The 27,946-nt window shown below is 38.2% G+C and overlaps 1 protein-coding gene across 2 annotated transcripts in view; it reads left to right on the forward strand.

Annotated features, from left to right (window-relative positions):
* Window positions 1-27,946, forward strand: part of PDE11A (phosphodiesterase 11A) — a 419,722-nt gene that overhangs the window by 148,182 nt on the left and 243,594 nt on the right. For both annotated transcript variants that reach the window (XM_027127261.1, XM_027127271.1), the window contains 2 exons: window positions 7,850-7,939; window positions 13,888-14,028. In XM_027127261.1, the coding sequence (XP_026983062.1) occupies window positions 7,850-7,939; window positions 13,888-14,028 (231 nt within the window). The remainder of the gene's footprint in view (window positions 1-7,849; window positions 7,940-13,887; window positions 14,029-27,946) is intronic.

Raw genomic sequence — 27,946 nt, forward strand, 5'->3', positions numbered from 1 at the left:
AAAGAATTAAAACACAACAACAGCGAGCAACTCAATTTAAAAATGGGCAAAAGATCTGAACAGATACCTCACCAAGAAAGATATACAGATAGCAAATAAACATATGAAAGGATGCTTAACATCACATGTCATGAGGGAACTGCAAATTAAAACAACAAGGAGATACCACAACACACCTGAATGGTTTACAGCAGGCTTTATTCAAAATTGCCAAAACTTGGAAGCAACCAAGATGCCTTTAATAGGATAAACAAACTGTAGTACATCCATATAATGGACTATTATTCAGTGATTTAAAAAAATGAGCTATCCAACCATGAAAAAACATGAAGACACCTTAAATGAATATTGCTAAGTGAAAGCCAATATGAAAAGGCCACATACTATATGATTCCAACCATATGACATTCTGGAAACAGCAGAACTGTGGGGTCAGTAAAAAGATCACTGGTTGCCAGGGGCTTGGGGAGAGGGAGGGAGGAAAGAATTGACAGAGCAGAAGGAATTTTTAGGTCAATGAAACTATTCTGTATGACATTGTAATGGTGGGTACATGTCATTATACATGTGTCAAAACACATAGAATATGCAACTCAAAGATTGAACCCTAATGTAGACTGTGAACTTTAGTTCATAGTAATGTATCAATACTGGCTCACTAATTTTAACAAATGTGCCACACCTAACGTAAGATGTTAATAATTGGGGACACTGTGTATGTTGCGGGAGGGAAGAAGGTATATGGGAAATCTCTGTGCTTTCTACTCAACTTTTGGGTAAAACTAAAACTGCTCTAAAAAATAAAGTCTATTAATTAAAAGAAAATTTTAAAGGAATGAACTACTGATACATGTTATAACATGGATGAACCTTGTAAACAGTATACTATGTGAAAGCAGTCAGCCAGACACAAAAGGCCAAATATTATGTGATTCCATTTATATAAAATGTCCACTACTTTAAGAACCATGAGTTATAAAAAACAAGGCGCTAGATAAATGAGATGGCTAAAGGAAGTATTGTGCTGCTAATAGGAAGAAATCATGTGACTGTGTTTCAAATGTAAAGAAAAATGTATGTATTTCTCATCAGAAAATAGTCTAAGAGAATTTTTTCTGTTCATACATTGATTGTGATATAATAGAATTTTTCTAGCATCAGGGTGTTGATACCATGACTAAATTACTATATAGTGTGTCTTCCTGCATTTATACCTATGCTTGGTAAGTGGAGAGATCATAACAATATTAATAGTTAAGACTCAAGAATGCCTGGATCAAAATGTAGCTTAAACTGATTTCTTACAGGAACTTTGAGTTACAAAAACGAATGGAGCAACTGGGCAGGCTGAGATATGTAGGTCAACCTACTTACAAAAATAACCTTGACAGAGTTACATAGGTAGATATTGCTGTAAATTTTTCTTCACACAGTGAGAAGGAGTAGGCCAAGTTTACTGAGCCATAATATCTATTCATCTTAGACAAAGCAATCATAGCTTGTAGACCCATTGGACCATATCACATAGATGGCAATTGCTAATTATCAAGAAAGAGTCATGATTTTCAAAAATGAAAGATGGTTAATATTCTTAGAATATAAAGAGTCCTTACTAAGCAATAAAGATAGATGAATGTCCAGTAAGAAAAAATAAATAGGGCACATTAAGAAAAAAAGAGATAACCAAGAAATTATGTAAAGTGTTCAGTATCACTAGTAATCTAATGTAAGTTGATACAAAAATGAGTATTGATTTAATTGATCATATAGACATAATTTTAAAAGGATAATAATACCCAATGTTACATGAGAAGGGCATCACTTTTAGTGGGGATATAAATTGGTAGAATGTTTTTGGAGGTTGGTTTGGCAGTAGCTCTTAAGTTTTTTTTAATGCACATATTCTGCAACCTTAAAATTTCACTTCTAGGACTCTGTCCAACAGAAGTATTGTCCAGGTGAACAAAGATATATTTGTAAGAAAGTTTATGGCAGTGTTACTTGTAATAAGGAAAAATTGGAAACAATGTGAACCTCTACTAATAGGTACATCCACCCCCTAGAATATTAGGCAGAGATTAAAAGAATTAAGTAACTGACAATGATTTCCAAGATATATTGCCAGGTGAAAAAGAAGGCATAGAACATAACTTACAGTGTGATCCCTATTGTGTTTACCACCACCCTAAGACTAGATATTATATGTATGCAGTTCATAAAAAAGTACCCAGAAGAATACACTGTAAATGCTAATAGCGGTTGTTCCTTGGGAGAGGAGTGGGTAGCAGGACAGGAAACGAAGGGGGATCTGTAGTTATTTTAATGTATGTACTTCTATACTGTTGGATTTTTTTAAACGAAAACTAAAAATGTGTTTATTGTTAGGAGTTATTTAAAAGTGTACACACATCAATGAATTAACAATAGTAAATCATGCAGAATACTGCCTGATTCAGAGGAAGTGCCATGTAAACGTGTGTTAAATAAGTTCAAATATTAGGGCTTTATTTTAAGAAAATAATAATGGGATGTGCAAAGATTTAATTGCAAGGCAACCACTAATCTACTTTGTTTCTCCATGCATTTTCTTTTTCCAGACTACACAATGGGATATTTTTGCATCCATAAAAATTGGCCATTATAAGTGATAGTTGGTTATAAAAAGTGAAAAAAGCAGATAGCAAAATATTACATACAGGATTATTATTATTATATAATACACCTATTCGAGTTTATGTGAAGAGAGAAAGAGAGAGAGGAAAACTTGAATGATGGTCTCCAGAATGTTAATGATGGTTACCTCTGAGTGGTGGAAATACGAGTACTTTTATTTTCTGTTGAAATCTTATGACAATCCAAATTATCTTAGAAAGAACACAGCTTCTGAAATGGGTTTTCCCTTCGATATCTGTGAATAAGTGGGTGGGAATTTAGAACTGCCTGTGGCCATAAGAGGGTTATTTTTCTAAAGTCTCGGGGGTGGGGAATGGGGTCACATAGAGATAAGATTATTGGTTGATGTGATTAGTACCTGCATGATTCAGGTGCTCAGCGGACCACAGCCTCTAAAAAGTCCAAGAGAGTATTTGATGTTGTACAGCTACTTGCCAGGAATTGGACTCGACCAGTCTACCGTGCAGAAGCTTGTCCTCTTGTGGATATTTTAGCCAATACTAGCTTCAAGGAGAGAGGTGAGGATAGGGTGCTCACTCCAATTCTTCTGGGGGCCCAGCTTTAATACCTAGGGGCAGGAGCAGAAGCACTTACATCCCCCTCTCCTACGAAGAGAAAGTGGAGGACCAGTGAACCTTTCCTTCCTCATTTGCCATCTTGCTCTCCTGCATCTTTTGTGAATACAATTCTCCTCCCACCCCATTCTCTTTATGAGTGTTAATTCCTAAAGTGGACAGTTGCAAAAAAATATGTAATTGGATCATCTACTCCATGCCAATGTTTTTTGAAACAAAGTTGGTACTTTATGCCTCTGTGTATTTTTTGGAGACTTTTCTTCAAAGAGGGCACAGCTCTGAGAGAAAAAGGCATGCTTTAGCCAAGAGTATATACTTTGGTGTGATCTGACAAGATGCATTTGTTATTCTGATTCTCAAAATAAAAACCCGACATATTGTCTTTACTGAATTTGCATAGAAACAAAATTACAGTGAACTAAACTATACCTCTGGTAGCAGGAATTTCCTCTGGAGTTCCTAGAAAACTTCAAACTAATTTTTTACTATTTCAAATATTCTATTTCTGAAAGATGTAGAAGATGTTTCATTATGTGAAAATACTGTGACTGTTTCCTATTTTGATAACTTATTTTCCAAATTACTCTACTTGAGGAGTTTATTTAGCTTTTGAATTACAATTATGAAATAATCCCCAGTTCCAAAATCAGTGTGGCTTGAATCAGTGAAGCTTTGCCTTATAGTTAATGCCTGAGGGCAGAAGTGACTTGAGAGCACAAATCTCAGGGTCTGCACAGAGAAAGGAGGTGTTGGTGGGAAATCCCCTCACCCATTAATTTGGCTGACAGTGATGTGGCCCCTCCAGCTGTGTTGCTTTCAGGAGTGGGGTCCATAAAGGGGATGGCCCCAGGCCCCTCACTGTGAACCTCCAGTGTAGACCTCCAGTGTTCTTTAATGATATATAATTGGACCAGACCAGACCATGGGGCTTGAATAGCCTTACTCTGTGGTCTGCAAGTTTGAAAGTGCTCAGTACCTACTGTCTTTCTTTAGGATATTGATGGACAGTCCCAGTGCTCAGATTTTATGCTTATTAGTGATACTTTTCATGAGTTTCCAGGGCTAAAGTGACTTTTTCACACTGTTTAATGATTTTCAGTTTAACTACTTTTTTGAGTGGGATGTTGTAAAGATTAATTAGCCAATGTTCATAAAGTGCTTTCAAGCTGAAAAGTGCTGCACAAGGGTGTACAGACTCATTAGCTTCTTAGTCATTTAAGGCTTTTTAGATCTTTTGGCATTCAGAAACTAGATGGTGAAGGCCAAATTAGTATTTTTTCTTGGAGGAGGGGAATTTCAGAAAGAGCAGAATAGAACAGTGTATCTTTTTCTAAAAAAGACATCTTTTGCACTGGAATGGACAAAAGATATAAAAATATTTTTATTTTTCATTATCTCCTATTTCCATAATGCTTCAGCTTCTTCTTATTCCCTTCTTTCAAAATGTATTTGACCACTTCTCCTGCACATTTATTTAGAAATTATATAGATTGTTATATAGTTATCCATAATGGAGCTGAGTGTGGCCCCAGAGTGTTGAATTGTTGTGCCAGTGAATGACACAGTATAGATCATTCCCTTGGTAAGTAAAGACCCCCTCTCAGTTTGCAGTGTGTCATGAAGGTATGTATCGTCTCCATCAATAGTAATCTTCAGTTTTATGTGTGTGTGTATGTATATATATATATATATATATATATATATATATATATATTTCACATGTTCCTTTAGTCATTCTCTTCTTCCTACTTGCTTGACCTATAAACCACATTATATAATACTTGGCCCCAGAAGGCAACTAAAGGAAGGAAGGAAGGAAGGAAGGGAGGAAGGAAGGAAGGAAGGGAGGAAGGAAGGGAGGGAGGAAGGAAAGAAAAGAGGGAGGGAGGGAGGGAGAGAGGGAGGAAGGAAGGAAGAAGTGGAAAGTTAACCATATCTTCTCTCTTCCACCTCCATCATAGTCACTGTCTCCACGGTAGAAAAAAACCCCCAGAAAACTGCAAGGAAGGTGCTCAGTGTGTGTGTAAGTGATGTTGAAAGTGGTCCCATTCTGGCTAAAGGCAGGGAAATTCTGGCAGTATATCTGGCAGCTTTAGGTCAACAGTTTTATACGACTTACCAACATACTTCCTAAGGCAAGAGGGGGACTGGCAGGAAGAGCGGGTGACAGAAATAATATCTAGTTCTAGAAGGCAACATGTTGTAAGGAATGATCACCAGTTGTAGAATGTGATGACCTGAGTTCCTTTGTAGGTTTGAGCAAGTTTCCTGGGTTTCCTGATCTCTAAAATGTACATAATGTTCCTCCATGAGGAGGTGATGTGAGATTCAAATGAAGAAATGAAGTGAGAGTGTCTGACACATAGCAGGTCCTCATTAAATATTAGTTTATTTTGAATCAGAGTCAGTGAAGGAATTTATCCTGAAAATATCTGTAAAAATCAATTCATTGATTTTTTTTAACCTCTATTCAATACCTTAATTCTCCCTTCTTTAAAAGTGGGGTCTCAGCTATCACCTCACACCTATCAGAATGGCTGTCATCAAAAAGACCACAAATAACAAATGTTGACAAAGATGTAGAGAAAAGGGAACCTTTGTACACTGTTGGTGGGAACATAAATTGGTGCAGTCACTGTGGAAAACAGTATGGAGGTTTCTCAAAAAGCTAAAAATAGAACTACCATATGACCCAGCAATCCCACTCCTGGATTGATATCTGAAAAAAGCAAAAACACTAATTCGAAAAGATACATGCATCCCAATGTTCATAGCAGCATTATTTACAATAGCCAAGATATGGAAACAACCTAAGTGTCCATCAACAGAGGAATGGATAAAGAAGATGTGGGGGGTGTGTGTGTGTGTGTGTGTGTGTGTGTATACACACACACACACATACACACACACAATGGAATACTACCCAGTCATAAAAAAAAGAAATGAAATTTTGCCATTTGCAGCAACATGGATGGACTTGGAGGGCATTATGCTAAGTGAAATAAGTCAGACAGAGACAGACAAATACTGTATGTTATCACTTACATGTGGAATCTAAAAAATAAAACAAACTAGTGAATATACCAAAAAAGAAGCAGACTCACAGATATGGAGAACAAGTTAGTGGTTACCAGTGGGGAGAGAGACAAGATAGGGGTAGGGGATTAAGAGGAACAAACTATTATGTATAAAATAAGCTACAAGGATATATTGTACTACACAGGGAATATTGCCAAAATTTTATAATAACTATGAGTGGAACATAACCTTTAAAAATTGTGAATCACTATGTTGTACAACTGAAACATATAATATTCTGCATCAACTATATCTCAGTAAAAAGTGGGATCTCAGCATTCACTTCTACAAAATTCTGAATTACTTTTAGGGACACTGTCAGAGTTGAGTATGCCCAGGTAGCCAAAGCAAGATTTTAATAGGAAAGAAATGATAGGGATTGTGAAGTGCCAATCATCTTTTGTTCACCTCCAGCCCCTCTACAAAAACACCTCCCACTCCAGGTAATTCTGTTCTGGGTATCCCAGGGGTGTCTCACGCTTGCTCCTGGGTGGATCTGCCTCTGCTGTTTGCATCCCTCACCCACGGTGAGCACTGCACTGCCCTCTTCTGGGCATGGCAGGAACTGCTCGGTTTTGCTGCTGCCTCTTGACATGGCATCATGGTGCGTGTGAGAGAGAGAGAGACAGAGAAAGAGAGAAACTGACTGTTATATAAAACATGCCCACATGCCCGTTTCCCTCTACTTTAGAAAATCCCAAAGCGTTGTCTCTTTTCACAAGGTCCTACATTGTGAAGAGTTTATAAAAAGAATTCTTTCGGTTTTTACTTGAGACATTCTCTCTCTCTCTCTCTGGAATCAGAGATTCTGGAGATGAATTTGAGTGAGAGTGCCAGGAATTACTGAGAATCCCTAGACCTAGACCCGCTTTGATAAGAAAATCTTTGTTAGGATCATGCCCATCGCACGTGGCTGTTTCTTCCCATAGGAGGAGTGCTCTCTTAAAGGGTACCCAGCCTTTCCTGGGTAGTTATAGCAACAGAGCAGTGGGTTCAATTTGAACCCTTCTGCATGAGGCTCTTAGGCCCTCTGGTGCCTATGTTCCTACTGGGCCCATCCTAACAGGCATGCTTAAGTCTGTAGCTGACAGAGTTCTAGCGTCAAGCTGAGATCCCTGCTGTGGATACATATGTGCAAAGAAATTGGCTTATATCCTGCCTACCTCCAAGTGTGAGTATGGGCACTGCCTTAAATTCTAAATATATCAGACTTCATTTACTCATTTTTCATTGATCAAGGAAGGAATACAAAGATGATTTAGACACAGTTCCTGTATCACAGCCATCACAGTCTGTTGCTTCACTTTATATCTTCATAGATGTGACTGTCCCTAGTTAAAGCTTGACTGTCCCTAGTTAACTCTGAAAAATATTCCTTCTGAAGTTAAGATACTAGTATCAACAACACCATACTCAGTCTCTGTGGTTGAAAAGATAGTATTGAAATCAGGCATATGAAGGAAAGTGAAATTTAGTTCCATATTTTTATGTTTTAATGTTCATAACACTCTCTTTGCCCCCAGGTTATGCAGATGTATCTTCCATTTTGCGGAATTGCCATATCTAATGCTCAGCTATTTGCTGCCTCAAGGAAAGAATATGAAAGAAGCAGGGTGAGTAGAAAGAAACATTGCTGACAACCCTCAAAGCTCTCTTTCAAGTGTCTGTGAGTCATTATGTCTTTTAAAAACAGCGGATGATCTTTGAATAGTCCAGGAATCCTTTTTATTTGTATAATCCTTCAAGTCTATGGTTGAAGATCCCCTTTAAGCAATAAACCCAAATGGAAGTGGATATAAATTCTCTGTTGTTGTTTGCAGGAAATAGCTTCTTTTAAAAAGGAAATTAATTTCACATCTATACTTCAAGGCAGCAGATATATTCTTGCTTACTTATAGCTTTGAAACAATAACACAATTTAGTGATTTTTTTGCAATTTAGTTCCCTTAAGAAGCAAGGTATGTTACAAATGATTTCACCCCACCTCACAAATTTTGAATTGAAAGTTTACCTGGAAGAGCATCACAAGGTAACTGGACAATAATGCTACAAACACCATCTTATAGATTATAAAGAAACTCACATAGAGGGATTGATCTCATATACCTTCACCAATTATAGGGTTAAATAGTAAAAAACAAAACAAAACAAAAACAAAGACTGGTGCTCAAATAATTGCAAAATGATCAAATACAGATTAAATTATATTAGGCTCACTATACTTTTAAATATAGGGAAGTTACTGTCACAATTTAGAAATATGTTTAACAAGAAGATGTTCAGAAAGGTTAGAAACCCTCAGTTAACTGGTAATCAAATTGATTAAAAGTTTCATTTGCTAAGCATTATGATTTATGAATATTTCACAGGGGACAATTGACAGCTACAGCTATCTTCTTTAGCACAGCATACCACCTGTTTTCTCTGACTTGGATCCTGTTGTCATCTTTAGCCCCAGGTCTTACCATTCTCCTCCTTTCATTGGACATCCCAGCAATACAGTCCCCAATTTCCAGAAAACAGTCTGTTTCACTTTCTCATTCCCTTAGTAATATTTCTTCCTCTGCCTTCAATGCCTTATGTCCACCTTCTTCCTCCCACTGCTTTTGCCTTGCATTTCCTTCAGGACCCAGCTCAGTCTTCCATTTAATCTTTCCTTTGCTTGTTGTTTTGCCTTATATATACCACCACTGTTTTATTGTGGGCACTTACCACACTGTATAATATGTATTGATGGCCTTCCTCTCCAACTACATTTTAAATTCCTTAAGGAACACTTCATGAATTATGAATCTTTGCATCCTCATGTATTCATTTACACGCTCAACAAGTATTTATTTTGTGGTACTCTTCAGACACTGTCTGTCCAAAGCCCCTGCCTTCATAGAACTTACTATTTTAGTGGGAACTGTAGATAAGAGACAAACGAGCAAATAAAAATTAATATAGTATCAGGTAGTGGTAAGTGCTATAAAGAAGAATGAAGTGAGGTAATGGAATACAGACTGGTTGCTGAAGGATAGTTTCAGAGGATGTTTATTTCAGAAGGTGATCAAGAAGTGTCTATAGAGAGATGATATTTGAGCAGAGACCTGAATTAAATGAAGGAGTAAAGCCACACAAAGATCTGGGAAGAACATTCCAGGCAGTGGAAATATCAAGTGCAAAGGCCTTGGGGTAGGAGAAACCTTGGTCCATGTGTCTAGAGAGCAGAGAGGAGAGACCTCAAATAGCCAAAACAATCCTGAGAAAGAAGAACAAAGCTGGAGACATCACACTTCTTGATTTAAAACTGTACTTCAATGCTATAGTAATCAAAATAGTATGGTACTGGCACTAAAAACAGACACATAGACCAATGGAATAGAATCAAGAGCCCAGAAATAAACTCATGCATATATAGTTGACATCTCTTTGACAAGGGAGCCAAGAATACTCAATGGGGAAAAGGTAGTTTTTTTTCAATAAATGGTGTTGAGAAACCTGGATATTCACATGCAAAAGAATGAAATTAGACCTGTATCTTACATCACTCACAAAAATTTCCTTGAAAAATATTAAACACTTAAATGTGAGACCTGAAACTGTAAAACTCCTAGAAGAAAATGTAGGGGAAAAGCTCCAATGATTTTTTTGGATCTGATATGAAAGCTCAAACAGCAAAAGCAAAAATAAAGTGGGACTACATCAAACTAAAAAGTTTCTTCACAGCAAAAGAAACAACACAATGAAGAAGCAACCTACGGAATGGGAGAAGGTATTTGCAAATCATACATATCAGTAAGGGGTTAATATCCAAAATTTATCAGGAACTCATACAACTCAATAGCAAAAAAAAAAAAAAAAAAAAAAGTAATCCAATTAAAAAATAGGCAGAGGATTTGAATAGGCATTTTTCCAAAGAAGACATACAAATGGCCAATAGACACATGAAAAGATGCTCAACATCATTAGGGAAATGCAAATTAAAACTACAATGAGATATCACCTAATACTTGTTAGAATGGCTATTATCAAAAAGATAAGAGATAACAAGTGTTGGTGAGGATGTGGAGAAAAGGGAACCCTCTGTGCACTATTGATGGGAATATAAATTGGTATAACCATTACAGAAAACAATATGGAGGTTCCTCAAAAAATTAAAAATAAAATTACCATATGATCCAGCAACTCCACTCCTGAGTATATATCCAAAGGAAATGAAATCACTAGCTCAAAAATATCTGCACTCCCATGTTCATTGCAACATTATTTACAATAGCCAAGACATGGAAACAACCTAAGTGTCCGCTAATAGATGAGTGGATAAAGAAAATTGTGATACACACATACACACACACAATGGAATGTTATTTAGCCATAATACAGAAGAAAATCATACCACTTGTGACACCATGGATGAAACTTGAGGGCACTGTGCTAAGTGAAATAAGTCAGACAGAGAAAGACAAATACTATATTATCTCATGTATATGTTGGATCTATGGAAAGCAGAACTCAAAGAAGCAGAGTGTAGCATGGTAGTTGCCAGGCATTGGGGTGTGAGGGAAAAGAAATGTTGGTCAAAGTATACAAACTTCCAGTTGTAAGATGAATAAATTCTGGAGATCTAGTGTTCAGCATAGTGACTATAGTTAATGATACTGTATTATGTACTTGAACATTGCTGAGAGAATAACTCTTAATGTTCGTACCACACAAAAAATGTAATTATGTAAGGTGATGGGTGTGTTAGCTAACCTTAGTGTAGTAATCATTTTGCAATATATAGGTGGATCAAATCATCACATTGTACACCATAAACTCACACAAAGTTTTATGTCAATTATATCTCAATAAAACTGGGGGGGGGAGGAGAAATAATGTGGTTGGTCAGTGAGAAGTGAGAGATTATACAAAAAAATTAGCAGTAAAATATATAAGGCTTACTGATATTGGAAATGAGTGAAAACGACTTTAGGCTTGTACAGGTGGCAAGTAAACAGTTGGATACAGGAATCTAGAGTTTTGGGGAGATGTGAAGACTCGAGATTAATATTTGGGAACCATCAGCATATAGATGGTATTTAAAACTAGGCTACAGGTGGGGAAAATATATGGGTAAGAAAGGGAAGAGGTCTAAGGATGAGCCCAGGAGCAAAAAAGGTGATAAGAAGAAGGAGGTGGGGAAATGCAAGTGACATCAAGAAGCAAGGAGTATTCAGCTGTGTGCAAGGCTTCCAATGTCTGTTGAATTGCATGTCATCCTAGATTTTCTTCTTTTTTTCTCTTATTTTGGAGCTAGTCTGCATTGTTATTTGTGAAATTTTTATCACTTGTTAGTAAAGCAGAAATTTTTAATTAGAAACAATAAAATTACTATAATGTAATTTGTCAGTGCAAAACTCAAGGCACAATTAGTTTTTCCTCTGAGATAAAAGTTCTTGTATATGGGTCCCAGAGACCCCATCCATGCAGTCCCAACAAATTGAAAAGTTAAATAATTGTTCAGTTAATATGATCCATCTGAAGAAATAGTCTGGATGATTAAGGAAATAATGTCCTCTCCCTTAATAACAGGGGATTTTGTTGGTAATTATGCAGACAGTTGCCTCATTTTTGTTTTGTTTTGTTTTTGTTTTACGGTACGCGGGCCTCTCACTGTTGTGGCCTCTCCCGTTGCGGAGCACAGGCTCTGGACGTGCAGGCTCAGCGGCCGTGGCCCACGGGGCCCAGCCGCTCCGTGGCACGTGGGATCCTCCCGGACCGGGGCACAAACCCACGCCCTCTGCGTCGGCAGGCAGACTCTCAACCACTGCGCCACCAGGGAAGCCCGCCTCATTTTTAATGTTATATTTGCACATGAAATTATCGCACATTGACCTCTTACAGTGATTTGCTGTCCAAATGCCAAATGGACAGGATACGTTTAAAACTTTTTTCACCTCCTGGTGTTTCTCTTTGCTTTGGGTTCATAGAGCAATGCATGGCCCTTAGCCATAGTCACAAGCTCTCTTTAGAGAAAGCGCTACCCAAGATATTGGGTCCTATTTTAGATGCTCAGTGAACTAGACTCATTTCATGGATCTCTTAACTCATTCAAATGCTTTTCCACCTGAATAGACTCAGAGAAGGAATATTCACATGTTTCAAATGGTTTCAGGACAAATCAAATTCATTACCAAAGCTGAAAATTAGTCAACACCATCTACCAGAATAGATGTGAATTTGAAAACTCATGAAATCCTTTTGTGACAGGTCAGACTGGAGAGTGCACATCTTATTAAATTCTATTGAATAAAGCAGGCTCTGGTCAATTCACTGGCTGTGTAATTTTCTGATTGCACTCTTATAGAGGCATAATATCTGCCACCTGTAAATGGCCCACTATTCCTCCACCTCCAGAAATATCCATGTGATTAAAAATTCTAAATAAATATTATCTCAATGCATAAATTGTAAGCTAACTTAGCTGGATAGAATGACAAGTTATTACAATTTCATTTTTAAATGAGTATACAGTTTTCAAGTTAGAATTTAAGTTTTTTCTTTAATTTTTGTGCTTTTCATTCTATTGTTTTAATAGAAGTTTTAATGGTGATTTCTTTTTGAGAAGTATAATGGTATTTAAATGTTCTCCTGGACAGATTGGGATGAAGCAATACTTCTTGTGTAGAGGGATTAATGGAGTTTTTATATATTTTTTTGAAGGCTCTGAAACTTAAGTAGCATCCGCCACTGTGATTCTTAAAGAGTTCTGTGAGAGATGGGTATTAGTGAAAATAAGTCTTGAGTTTGACCATGAAGCTATTTCTTCTGGTTGGTGAGGAAGAGATGCTTTGTAATTTTCTGAAATAAATGTGCATTAGAGAGAATCGGGTATCTGTTATTCATAAAATGTTGGTTTTATACCTAGTCACATTGCAGAAAAACTACTGTAGGAGGGGAAAAGCCTGTCAATAATGATTATATGAGATCATGTAGTCATTAACTATATGGAATATAGTCATACAGATATATGAGGAACTTATGTGGGATTTTATGGACTGGCAGTATTCTCAAGTTACATTTTACAATTCAAGACTGTGTTATAGGGACTTCCCTTGTGGTGCAGTGGTTAAGAATTTGCCTGCCAATGCAGGGGACACGGGTTCGAGCCCTGGTCTGGGAAGATCCCACAAGCCGTGGAGCAGCTAAGCCCGTGTGCTACAGCTACTGAGCCTGCGCTCTAGAGCCCTCGAGCCACAACTACTGAGCCCGCGTGCCACAACTGCTGAAGCCTGTGTGCCTAGAGCCCGTGCTCCGCAACGAAGAGTTGCCCCTGCTCGCTGCAACTAGAGAAAGCCTGCATGCAGCAACGAAGACCCAACATAGCCAAAAATAAATAAATAAATTTACATATAAAAAAAGACTATGTTATAAAATGAAATGATGGAAGTTTGTCAGAACAACCATAAACACTATAAAAATTAGCCACACAAAAATGTTTATATTTTTATAGCAAAGACTAAATGGAATTTTGAGAGAAAAATTTTAATTCAGTCCCTTAGCCACCTAAATACATCCACTTTATCTTTCCTAGGCTTTGCTAGAGGTGGTTAATGACCTCTTTGAAGAACAGACTGACCTGGAGAAAATTGTCAAGAAAATAATGCATCGGGCCCAAACACTGTTGAAATGTGAACGCTGTTCTGTTTTACTCCTAGAGGACATCGAATCACCAGTAAGTCGTCTTTTATCTGTCATCTGCGTTAATGAAGTAAAGTTTAGTTTTGTTTAGTTGTAATTAAGTTTGTGAAATCGTGACTTGAACCACTCTTTTGTGACTCTTCTAACCATGAGGTGAGGTGACTTTTTATAAAAGTAAAATTTTTTATTTCCTTTACATGTATTTTCGGTCTTGATCTGCTGTCACCTGAGAAATATAGACTCTTCCACTGATGGGGGACCTTCGACGTCTAGCCTAGCCCTGTGTATACAGATGAGGCAGCTAAGGGTTGGAAGGGTTTGCCCAAACTCACACAGCTGAATAGAAGAGAAGCTTGGGTGCCAGCTTCCCATCGTACCCACCAAGCAAGGGAAGGCCCTCAGCACTGGTGGGCATGGATTGCAATCCACACAGTGCTCCACAGCCCTCTTCTGGGGGTGGGCTGAGGAGAAGCAAACGAACCCTGGGGAAGCAGTGCCCTTTGTGCTTGAGCTGAGTGGAGCAACCCTGAGCTGGGCTGTGCTCTCCAGCAAAGGTCTGTCCTGCTGCTTCTCAGGTGCAGTTTCCAGGTTCTTCCACTGCTGCTTCAGACCTGTGGACGCTTACACAGTGTACTCCAGTCAGGAGGCGGAGGCTCCTTTCCTCCTTATGCAGGGGCTGCTCTTACTCCAAGGGCGAGCAGCTAGGTCTCAGCCTCAGGCCTGCCACACCTTGGCTTTCAGGTTCTGTTAGACATTCTGGCTCTTTGTGGGAAATCTGCTGGTTAAATACATAACAATATTGAAAATAATGATCATCTTCAGTCTAACTTCTTTTTTTTTTTTTTACATCTTTATTGGAGTATAATTGCTTTACAATGGTGTGTTAGTTTCTGCTTTATAACAAAGTGAATCACTTATACATATACATATGTTCCCATATCTCTTCGCTCTTGCGTCTCCCTCCCTCCCACCCTCCCTATCCCACCCCTCCAGGCGGTCACAAAGCACCAAGCTGATCTCCCTGTGCTATGCGGCTGCTTCTGTCTAACCCTCAACAGCAGTTTAATATCTTTGCCATGAACTCTCGCCAAAGACCAGGAATTGTCTAGCAATTAAGTGCTGTTTTAATACCTCAGAGAATGATATTTTACCATACTTTACTTAAAAAATGTTATTGTCTTTAGGTTTGGTTTCCTCAAAGAATGAGAACCTTAGGATAAATTTTGGAGATTTAATCATAAGTATTATAAAACTTACAACATTAAGTTTAAAAAATTTTTTTTATTGAAATAAAGTTGATTTACAATGTTGTGTTAGTTTCAGGTGTACAGCAAAGTGATTCATATATATACATATATATATATGTAACTGAAAACATATATATATTCCTTTTTAGATTTTTTTACATTATAGGTTATTATAAGATATTGAGTATAGTTCCCTGTGCTATACAGTAGGTCCTTTTTGGTTATCTATTCAACATTAAATTAAAAAAAAAATCTATATATGTTTAAAATGTTTAGGAGTGTTTCCCTATATCTTAGCAGAGTTTGGCGTTATTTCTACTCAGCAGGTGTGGTTTAAGCAAACAATAGCCTTGCAATTATCCTGCGATTGTGTAAAACTCAGTAGAACCTTGGGAGAACACACACACACACACACCCCAATAGCCCATATTTGTGAAGCGCTTCCAGATGTTTTGTGAAGCATCTGGGTTTATTCAGTACTCACTGCATCCTTACGGGATAGGTATTATTATCATCCTCACTTACAGGTGAGGACTTAAGGCTCCAAGAGTCGAGTGACTTATTAGTCTTCCCCACCACCTGACTCTGAAACCCCCACAAGGAGTGGGAAGAGGTGGGGTGCTCGGTGGTTCTTGGCAGGCTGTGGGCTCTCCCTGAGCAAAGGCAGGAAGGGGCAGTGGTTGGGGCTTTTCAGCTTCCAAGGTTCCTGAGCCACTCCCAGGTCCCTGTGAGGGCAAGTGGCTGGGGGACCATGTGGAATCTAAGCAAGGACAAGCTCACTGTTTGCTAGTTCAGTTAAAACAGACATGGAGCTAATTTAAACCAGCTTAGGGTGGTCACTTTTGTAAATCTTCTAACATGGACTAGTTTTTACCCTGCAGTCTTGCTCTCTGGCAAGTCCGATGAAAAAATACAGAAGACAGACAATGATATGGAAAGTGCGGGCATAGCTGGAGAGAATAACAGCGACAGTAATAGCTTCAGCGTATAAAGTAGGGAGGGGGTCAAAAATCACTCCCTAGACTAGATGACTAGATGGTACATGCATAAAGGTGTTGGTGTAGTACTGAAGGTTAAGAAGACGTTTTCACTATCACAGCTGAACATTCTAAGACTGTAATATTGGGGTCAGGGCAGAATATCTGGGCCTAGCCTATCATTTCTTCTTTGCCCAACCCCTCCCCCTCACAGTAAGGAGGAACTCCTTTACTCCAGAGGGGCAAGGTCTGCAGGTAAAAGTGAACTATGTGCAAAAAGAGGAGACTAATCTGTTTGGTTCCATTTGAGAAGCTGTGAAGATTTTTTGCCGAGGTTACTGCCTGGGGAGGTGGGGTGGGAATGGGGTATAAATGTGGCATCACCATGCAGAAAACCCGTCAATGCCCTGCTTTCCTTTAACACGCTACTCACCAAAGGTTTGTTGAAACTTCAGACTCAAAGGGATAGCTGTTCTGTGCACTACCCTGATTGTCAGGTAAAAATGATACGAAGGCGATCAGATACAGTCACTCCATGTGTAAGAGGAGAAGCCAACTCAGGACACCAGATGCCAAAATCTGGTGCTGGCACAGCAAACAGAAAATCATGCCGAGTCACAGTTCTCTGGCTGGGACTTCGTCCTCCTCACCTCAGAATGCTGAATGGATGGAATGATATTAAAAACCTTTGTCATCTAGATTTAATCAGGGGGTTGAATGATTATTATAGAGGGACCCAAGCAACACCTGTAAATGCTACATGATCTTATTTTACTGATTAAGAGCACACTTAGATTCCTATCCCAATATTAGAAAACAAAGATGGAACTTGACAACATGATTTTTAATTTTGAAAAGTTCATATGGAAAAATAACATATAAAAGTAGCCAGAAAAAATGTTTTAAAGGCAACAAAGATGTAAAATGGATGAGGTTTTGCCTGTGAAGCTGTTAAAATATATTATAAAACTAGAGATTTGTTCCTTATAAGAAACAACTGAACAGAATAGAGTCCAAAGACCCCTATACATGTGAAAAGCTAGTAAAGACTGTTCTCTTTCCTGTAGAGTTTAGAAAATTATTTCTGAGAAACAAAAGTGTGTTGGAGGACTAGAGAGTTTCAGACTTGAAATGACAGTGTTTTGGGTTTGTTTTTTTACTGCAAGCATTTCAACAATAAAGATGCTTTTGTAATTATAAAGGAATACGTATAAGTTCTCAACGTCACTGAGCAAATCCAGAATTCAGTCATGCCTTGCCCTTGTTACTTATGACCTTTCTTTCTTTATTATCATCAGCAAACCTATCACTCTCCATCCCTCTCTCCAACCCTCCAGTTAGCCTGGTACGTTGTTTCAGGCAAGGGATTGCACTGAATACAGAGACAAAGAACTCCGTTTGGGGTTTGTGAGTGCCAAAATGGGCTTTAAAAAGTTATGACAGAGTTATTATTCTCAAAAACCAAGACTTTTTCATTGGCAAGAACAAGGCTTTCTTAGAGACTTGAAGGAACCAGAGCTTAACGTTGTACCCAAAACAGTAGATTGGAAAGAGAATAGATGAAGCCCTAGACTCTCCCATTCATGAGTTGCCCGGACTAAAGTGGGAGAGTTGGAGAGAAGAGGAAATACGGTTTTCCAGCTCTCCTAGCCCTGCCCAGCCTCAAGGCCACTCATAGTGGAGCTAGCGGGGTGGTGGGGATTGAAAGTCCCCCCAGACCCCGCGACAGGGAAGAAGACTGGAGGCGGCAATATGGGAGGAGCCATGGGACAGCCAGAGCCCCACGAAAGCATGAGGGGCAAATACAGTTTTCCCATTTCCTGATAAAAGGTAACAGAGGGAGGGCTGAGACCTGAAGAAAGAAGCCTAACTGTCAGGACGAGGGAGGCACAGAGGATCTGACCTGGGCCTGGGGAGCTATAGGTGTAGATATTTAAGCACATCCACTGTTAGGAATGACTAGGCTGAAGATCAGTGAGGCTCTCTTGCCTCTTAGAGGCCAGCCTGGCTGAGAGGGTGACTACAGATCAGATGCTTTGCTCCAAAGAAGCCAAAAAGTTGCATGTCATCCTGGTGAAAATTTCAGTATTAAATGAATTGAATTCTGAAACGATTGAGAAAATCTGAAGTGGCTGAATTAACTGGATTGTCTCTTTTGTCTTCTGTCAGCAAGCAGAACTAGGGCTCAAGAAGAGATTCAGTTGCCACAGGAAAATAACATAAGTGACTTTTTGTACACCTATGTCTGTGGCCTTTGAAATTTATAATCAGTATACAAATTGTATTCTCTAGTCAATCATCTTATATTCAGTACACAAATATGACAAAGCAAGCCTTTGAAATTAGATTGGTGGGAAGATTGATGGATTGTCCTACAAATGTTTTGGAAACAAATAGCTGGTAACTTAGGAAGAAAAAATTCAAAAAGCTGGATTCTCACCTCATACTCATCAAAATATAATTTTTTATAAGGCAAAATCGTAACTTTCATGTAAATATTTAATAAATACATATCAAAGATTATTTTTAATTCATTAATTTATGAGGGAACAAATAAGATGTTAAAACAAGTCCAAAGAGCATTTGAGAAGTTAGGTATTTATAGGCAATGTTAGGATAAAATTTCTCAGAGACAAAACTTTTTAGAAACAAAGCAAGTCCATAAACTGTAATCTTTAAGGTTATCTTTTCCGTAGGATAGAAATTTTTAATCAGAGAAAAAGCTACAAATTAACATGTAACTTTATTAAGTCTGGAGTCTTTAATAAGTAGTAACCAAGGATGGGACTTAGTACATTTCTTAAATTGGGGGTGGCAAATTTTTTTTTGTAAGTTTTCAGATAGTATATTTTTTAGGCTTTGCAAGTCACATGATCTCTGTCGTAGCTACTCATGGTAGCATGAAAGCAGTCTTAGTATGGCTATGTTCCAATAAAACATTAGTTATAAAAATAGGTGTGGGGGGGACTTCCCTGGTGGTCCAGTGGTTAAGGCTCCGTACTCCCAATGCAGGGGGCCTGGATTTGATCCCTGGTCAGGGAACTAGATCTCACCTGCATGCTGCAACTAAAAGATCCCGCATGCTGCAACAAAGATCGCACTTGGCAACAGAGATCCCACGTGTGACAACTAAGACCTGGTGCAGCCAAATAAATAAATATTAAAAAAAAAAAAAGTAGGTGGTGAGCTATATTTGGCAGCAGGCAGTAGTTTTCAGTTCTCTGCCCTAGATAATTCTTGTGTGGCCTTTACTCTCTTATGACATTGAAAGATGAGCTGCCCCCCTTTTTGCTTTATTTCTGTAAGTCAGTATAAATTTCAGATGGATCAAAGACAATGTTTAAAAAAAAGAATGTAAAAATACTGGTGAATATTGTTTTATAGTCATTCTGTGGGTAAAGGCTTTCTAAAACATTCATGCAATTCCTTAGAGAATATAAGCACATTAAAACACTTCTATGATTTTGCAGCCATCAGACTGGTAAAGATTTAAAAGTATTATAACAGTGAGTTTGAGTGTGGTTATGAGAAAATGGACATTATCATTACTGATGATGAGAATTCAAATTGGGGTAACCTTTATGGATATAAGTTTGGTGAAATATATTTCAATTTTAAAAGGGCCTAGCCTTTGCACGCAGCAATTCTTCCTCTTAAAATTTAGCATAACGAAAGAGATGGAGAAGAAAGTAAAATCAGTATATAAGAATGTTTATTGCAGTATTTACAGTAGTGAAACTATAATTCAAATATCAACAGAAGTTTTATATAATGAAATTTTATATGTCCTTTAAAATAATGATGTATATCTATAGGAACAATATCCTTGATATATTTTTAATCAAATAATAAAGGAGAGAAAACAAATATAAAAGGAAGTGATTTTTATCAATATATGGGTACATAAATGAGATCATATTTTCACAACTATTAAATTGATGGAATTTAAATTTTCTCCCTTTGAGTTATGTTTCCTTGTATCTTCTCTGTTAGGCAGAGTCAGGAATTTATCACCTCATGGGAAAAAAGGGCAGGTACTGGATCTTCTGGTAAGAAGATCTTCTGGTAAGAGAGTGAACTTGAAAGTCGGGTGTCAGGAGAGAGGATCTGCTAAATGGATTTATATTGCCTTTTACCAGTTAAGGGCCAACCTGAAAACAAACAAACAAATAAACAAACAAAAAGGACAGGAAGTAAAACTCCATAATCCACAAAAGAAGAAGCATTCACAACCCTATGCTTCCAATCATCACCCCACCCATGCCGCACATAATGCAGGGAGAGCTGCCCAATGCAGTGAAAATTGGGCGGGGTGAAGTAGAAAGCTGAGTGTGGTTGTCTGCATCCAGCTATCTTGGGCAGAGTACAGTGTTCATCAGAACAAGTCGCACATACCTGCTTGGAGCAGTAAGGGCGAGTGCCTGGCCAGGCTCAGAGATGTTTCTTGAGTCCTCCTTGCTGCCATAGCGTGGCAGGAGAGGTGGGGTGGAGCAAGAAAACTTTTAGACAAGCCATCTTGGAAACAGGGCTGTCAGTGTGTCAAGATAATTGACAGTGTGAGTGACAAGTCACCCTGCAGCTGCTAATATTGGTCAGCTGAAGAAAATTTCATCACACAAAAATATTTATGTCATATGAGACTTCAGAGTAAGCAAGGGAGGCTTCTGCTAGGCAGGGGCTGAAATTGCTGCCAGAGGAGAGTGTTGGTGAGAAAGTACTCAAAGACGATAGACCAAAATTCAAATGCAGTCACCCTAATCCACTCCCCTGAAGTCACCGCTCCTCCATTATTCACTTAAAGATAAGCATAGAACAGAAAGTCCCCAGCATGGGGCTAATGCAAAGATACCACAAGAAAAAAGAAGGAAAGGAATGTGAAAACAAAAACCAGATGAAGAACACACCCCAGAAAAATTGCTAACAGTTTTCCATGAAATGAAATTAAAGATAGTGTGATCTCTCAGGGGGGAAAAAAGTGTTCAAAGAAGAGATACAAGACTCAAGGAATAAATGATAAGCAGTAAATATTAATAGATAAGGAAACTGAGTTGCAGAGCTTAGAAAGAAATAGAAGAAAAATATATAACCATATAGAACTGAATATTACATTAAAAACATCAAAAAAGAAGAGAAGGACTTCTAAAATACTTTCAGGGGCATGGAGGATAAAATTGGAAATGAAATGGAAAATAATACAGAATAAAAAGACAAGATAGAATGATTAAAATGGAGTCAAAATAAAGGAAGTCCAAAATAAGGATAATTGGTATCTCTGAAGAGAACATGACCAATGAAACAGGAAACAAAGTCAAATTATAACAATAGGACATTTTATTGAAATGAAGGCAAACTTGAATTTACAGACTGAAAGAACATATCATTTCAGGAAAAGTTGATGCTCACTGCTTAGTACTGAAACACATTCAGTGCTAATGAACTTCAAAGATAATTAAAAAATTCTTTGGGCGTCTAGACAAAATCGAGTCACCTATTGGAGGAAAATTCATTCTGGTGTTAGTCTTCCTGGTAGCACTCTCCAGTTCAAGGAGACAACATAATGATAGCTACCAAGTCCTCAGGGAAAGAAAATATGACTCTACAATTTAAAATCCAGCAAAATTCATATTCAATTATGTAAGCCACAGATAGACATAGAATTTCATCACACAAAAATATCTATGTCATATGGGACATTTATGCATTTTAAATATGCAAAGGAGAGTGCAGGAAACATAGTTCCAAGAAGCCCTTCCTGAAAAATATGAGAGGTTGAGATCAAGCCAAGCAAGCAATGGAGAAAACATGATGAATAAGAGTAGTATTGAGTATTGAATATAGAGCTAAGGCAAAAAAACAGTAGGCATATGCTTATAGAGGAACACTGTGCCTAGAGACTAGATCCCTTTTACATTGAGTGGTGTCTAGCCTGCTGTTTGTCTGGGGAGAGATGATACCTCATTGCTCAAATGTTCCCTGCGAACACAATCCTGAGAAATGAACCAGACAGAGAGCAGGGCCTTGCGGTCTTGGCATACACAGCCAAGACTTTCCACTTAGCACTATGCCTCTTTCAACAGGTATCTTGATTGCATGGAATATTTTAATTTTAATGTGTCAAACTTATCAATCTTCCTTTTTGATTTGTGACTTACAGTTTTTGTTTTTAAAAATTCTTTATCTACCTCCATGTTATAATGACATTCTCTTATCTTTTCTTTAATCCATCTGGTTTTTATGGGCTTTTATATCCATCTAGACTTTATTTTGTGTATAGTGTAAAGCTGTATATGTATAACCAATTGTCTCAGAACTATCCCCCCCTCCCCCTTTCTGAATTATATCAAGTCTCCATATATACCTGGGACTGTTTCTGAGCTCACTATTTTGTCCCATTGCTCTGTCTATTTCTAAACCAGTATTACACTTTCTCAATTTCTGTAAGTTTATAATCCTCTTTGATATTTGATAGGAGAAGTCCTCAATGTTGTTCTTCTTTAAAATTGGCTTGCCTATTCTTGACCTGTTGCCCTTCCATATAAATTTTAAGAGCAGCTTATCAAATTCCATGAAAAACTCTGTGTAGATTTTGATTGAAATTGCTTTAACTGATAGATTGATTTGCGGGATTTCTGCAAGTAACAGAATCTACAGGGGAAAATGGCTTAAACAATAAGAACATTTGTATCTTAACATGACAGGAAGGCTGCAGAAGGTAGTTCTGGGGATGTTGCAGCAGCAGATAATGTAATCAATGATCTAGGCTTTGTCCTTTTCCTGTGCGTGTCTCAGTGGTTGGCCTTCACCAGCTGGCTTTCACCCTCATGGTCCAAGAGGCTGGCACAGCTCCAGGCAGCTTGTCATCCTGTAACTGTGTCCCCGAAGAAGAAGGGAAATGTCTTTTTACATATCCTTCTTTTTCTCAGGGAGGAAAGCCTTTTTCAAAAGGGTTTTTTCCTAGCTGACTTTCCTTCCACACCCATGGTCAAGAACAAGATGTTCAAATCATTTATATTCTCAATATTTTTTTGTTCTTTATCTATCATTCTCTGATAGACGTGTGTTCAGATCTTCAATGTAACTGATTTATCACTATTTTCTTGTCCAATTCTGTAGGTTGTTGACTTAGTTGTCTGTATTAATCCTAATTGTTTATGTGTTTTTGAATTTGGGATTGGAGCTCATTTTAGTGGGAGGGTGTTTTATTTGTTTGTGCCATTGTTTTTTTCATTCTCTCTTGTACTCTTCCCTCCCTGTCTAATAGTTTGCACAACTCCTTTGTCCCTAGTCAGGAACCAGGTCTTATATTGATGGCTTGGGTCTCCTGCTGTGTGGTAATATTACACTATACCAGAAGCAGCTTGGTTCAGTTTCTGGGGGTGAAGCTAGGCCACCTGTCTCAAGGGAATGCTTTTAGTCCCCAAACTGAAAGTAGAAGCTGAAATCCCAACCATTGCTCCTTGCCTGTTTCTGGACTTGGAGCACAGTAGGTCTAAGTCTTCAGGCTCATGCCTTTAGAGATCTTATTTTTTCTCTCCCCTCTGCTCCCCTCCCCTTATCTTTTCTCTGCCTTTAAACCTCTATATGTCTTTCTGGTTTTTTCTTTCTGTAGTTTATCGATCTTTGTTCTGTTTTTGGAAGAGAGCAGAAGAATCAAAGCATGAACTTATAGCACCATCTTTATTGGCATTCCATACACTACTTTTTACACTCAGGAAAAAAGTATCATTTCAGGAAAAAAATCTGCTCAGTTTCCTCTGAAAATAGCTTTTGCTTTTCTCTATTTTATTAGAATCATTCCTGGAAACAAAAACTTCTGGTTTTTCTGTGTGTGTGATTTGTATATTTTTAAAAGCTGGTTATTGCAGATGTATGGTATTTCATGGCCTCTCTACATTTGAGGGAAAGAGGGAGAAAAAAGCATTTAAATCTAGTTGTAGAAGCTTTGATTCACCAAGATTTTAACTCAGTGTTAAGACTGCATTCATGGTCTTTAAACTGGGCAATCAGGTGTAAACTGATCAGTTTACTCCGTGGATGCCAAAAATAGAAATGAGAAATGCCTTCCTAGCCCTCTCTCCTGCCAAAATTAATGTTTTACCCTCTTTTGCTCTTCTTTAGTGTTTCAGTCAATCAGTTTTTTTTAACACCTTTATTGGAGTATAATTGCTTTACAATGTTGTGTTAGTTTCTGCTGTATAACAAAGTGAATCAACTATATGTATACATATATCCCCATATCCCCTCCCTCTTGCATCCCCCTCCCACCCTCCCTATCCCACCCCTCTAGGTGGTCACAAAGCACCGAGCTGATCTCCCTGTGCTATGCAGCTGCTTCCCACTAGCTATCTATTTTACATTTGGTAGTGTATATATGTCAATGCTACTCTCTCACTTTGTCTCAGCTTCCCCTTCCCCTTCCCCATGTCCTCAAGTCCATTCTCTATGTCTGCGTCTTTATTCCTGTCCTGCCCCTAGGTTCATCAGAACCTTTTTTTTTTTTTTTTTTAGATTCCATATATATGTGTTAGCCTACGGTATTTGTTTTTCTCATTCTGTCAGTCAATCAATTTTAAGTGACTTTGTCAATGGTATTTTCCACTAGACTGAAAAAATAAAAAGATTGTTCCATAGCTAGCTGCTGTCAACATTAGGAACTACTTAGTCCTTTGAACTGAATATTCCCTGCTTAATGTTATTCCATTCCATGAACCTGTCTAAGCAATTCCTATCAATTCTCTTAGCTCTTTTCTAGCTCGTATACTTACTATTATCTCTGTTTCTTTTTGCACTTAGTCGAGGAAAGCGAGAATGAAGACATTTTAATCTTCTGTCCTGAGGCGCTGTCTCAGCACTGGTGTTTACATGTGTTCTTCTTTCATGGATTATCCTGATGGCTGGCAGCTATTTTGTTGTTCAGAGCTCCATGAAGTACTTTATAGCTGAGCTTATCAATATGAGACTGGTTTCTGGAGTTTATTTTCTAAACCATGAAGCACAAGCTCCACTTGTTTTCTAATGTGTTCCTTAACTTCTTGGTTCTTATGTGAATACACATACAATTTAGCCATTGAACTAGATGATCTTCCTGAACCCAGCACTTGAAAGGAAGAGATGGAGATAGTAATTGTCATCTGATTGTTCTGAAACAGCCACTATCCTAAGTGGATGGTAAAAATTGCTTCAGGCTTTCCTTTCTACTTCACTTTCTCTTCCTTTTCCCCATCCTACTTTCTTTAATTTTCCTTATCCCTGTTAGGAAACCAACTTAAATTCTATTTGATTTTTATTCCAAGTGCTTTTTCCAGAGTGCAGAATAGAAGGTATCTAAAAGAATTCCAAGAATTACCCAAACATTGTTATGTATATGTATGTATATACATATGTATGTACTCACATCATTAATCATTAATATATCATATTATGTATTTGCATATATTGACTCACTTTATTAGTAATTATATGTCAATATATTAACTCACATCATTAATCATTTATATATGTTAAATATACGTATATAGGTATGTGAATATATGTGTGTGTGTGTGTGTGTGTGTGTATGTATATATGTCTCCAACTTGTGAACTTTAGTCCCCACTGTCCATCTCCACCGCATCCTGTCACTTCTGAGGTTTCCTATTTCAGTTAATGGGTAACTCAAGCTAAAAACCACAGAGTAATCTCTGAGTGTTTCTTACCATTTACATTCAATTGTTTGTAAGGTCTGTTGCCTCTACGCTGAAACATCATTTCTAGCCCCTCCCTCCCACCCGTTCTACCACTTTCTTTACTCTGACTTTACTAGTCTCTAGCTTGGAAATTTTCCTCTTCACTCATTTCTTTACTTGCAGACAGGGCACTCTTCCTTTTCATCAGTTCTTAATACTACTTCTAGTTATCTTTCTAAAACATGCATCTGCCCGTCTCGTGCTTCAAAATATTTATTATCTGTTGCCTACACAGTAAAATTCAAACTGCCCAACATTCAAGGTCCATCACCTCTGCTCCCAACTTAACTTTTAGCTTTCCTCTCTGGTCCTCAGGCTCGCTCTATCCCATTCTTCCTCTTCCACCTCTCCTCCCCATGGTCAGCCTATGCATCTGTTGCCTCTGTATCTTTGCATATATAATTCCTGTGAAAGACAAAAGGCACCAGGCAATTAAGGAGATGATTTCATCTGGGCTATTGCAATAGGAAGAACATTCATTTATGAGGAACATTTCAAAGAAAGGAAAGGGTGCCTGGGGTCCTACAGAAGCATGTAGACAAAGGAGTTGACTGCATCATTTGTGCATCCCAGAGGAGTCATGAGGACAAAGGTCTTATTTTGGAATGTTCTAGGGCAGGGTGTTTCTTTGAGGTTAGCCAAATCTGGAAGACAAAGCAGTAGGGGTATTTCTTCATCATTATACCATTTTTTGGGGAGCAGGGCTCAGGTAAAGTTCAACATTGTCACCTCTGTACTGACTATTCTTTACAAATCCCAATTCCCCCATCTCATGCTGGTTTTTCTTTCTTCAGCTAAGTGCCTTTGAAGGCTGATTTCTATGTACTGCGCCACTTGGGCTTTCTTGTCCTCTGGCTTTCAGTTGCGTTTGACAAATGGGAGGAAGCAGCAGAAGATTTAAGAGCTGAAGGAGAGAGCTACTGGGAGTAGTTATTCCCCTTGTTCTTTCTCTGTCAGTTGTAGAGGTGGCTGAATTCTTCCAAGGCCCCTCTCCATGGCCCCGGGGCTCCAATAACATTATCCCCTCCCTTCCTCCATCTCTCCTTCTCTCCCTCACTCTCTCCTGTGTCCTCTCAGACCTAGGGGTGTTAATGACTTTCCAAATGTCTACTCCCTAGGTACCTCACCATTCCTTACTGGTTTCTTTTAATCTTGCCCATGCTTCTGTACCTAGTCCCTTTGTTGAATTACTTTCAGTTAAACCATTTTGGAGTGTTCCCTCTGTTTTCTGGCAAAACCTTAACTGATTTAGTCCCTCAACCTGGAAACCTTTCCCCACTTTTCAGCCTAGAGCATGCCTGCTCCCCCTTTAGGACAGAGTTCACATGAAAACTTCTTCAGCACTCTCCTCTGTGTGCTGGTAGAATTTTGACCATATGTTGTGGTGAGATTATACCTTTGTGAACAGTTTCTCCCTCCATACTGTGTTGTGAGTACAAGGAGAGGACGTGATTTATGCCTCTTGTTATTTCCAGACCCTGTCATGGTGCCTTGTACCCTAAGTATTTGGAAAATGTTGATTGAGTGAATAAATGACTAGAGTAAATTACTCATCGGTGTAAGAGAGGAATTAATCAAGAAGGATGGCAGTGAATGGCCATTTAATTCATTCTTTTGCCCTCTATATTAGTCCTCTTATGGAAAAATAGGAATTAAGAAAACTCAAACCCAAAAAATGGTGATTACTTGTTAGATCATTCCTATTTTCTTCTTGGTAGCAGGAATATCTATTTGAGCATAGTTTTTGTTTTTTTAGTTGTATTTAAATTAAAAAAACAGAGCAATCAGACCAGCTAGTGCTTGATAAATATTCAAATCAAAAAGACTTCTGCCCATGGAGCTTTTCCAAAGAACAGTCAGAGATGCTTGGGGATATTTTGTTTACTTCCCTGTGGCGTGTGTACCGCCTTCCCCAGGGTGTAATGCCCAGGGCTGATCAACAGCCAGAGGAGCTTGGAATCATTTGTTCAGTTTCATTGACCTATAAACCACTTCTGATATTT

Source organism: Aethalodelphis obliquidens, unplaced genomic scaffold, assembly GCF_003676395.1.
Source record: "Aethalodelphis obliquidens isolate GAN/ISIS:26980383/991018 unplaced genomic scaffold, ASM367639v1 scaffold2, whole genome shotgun sequence".
Lineage (NCBI taxonomy): Eukaryota > Metazoa > Chordata > Mammalia > Artiodactyla > Delphinidae > Aethalodelphis > Aethalodelphis obliquidens.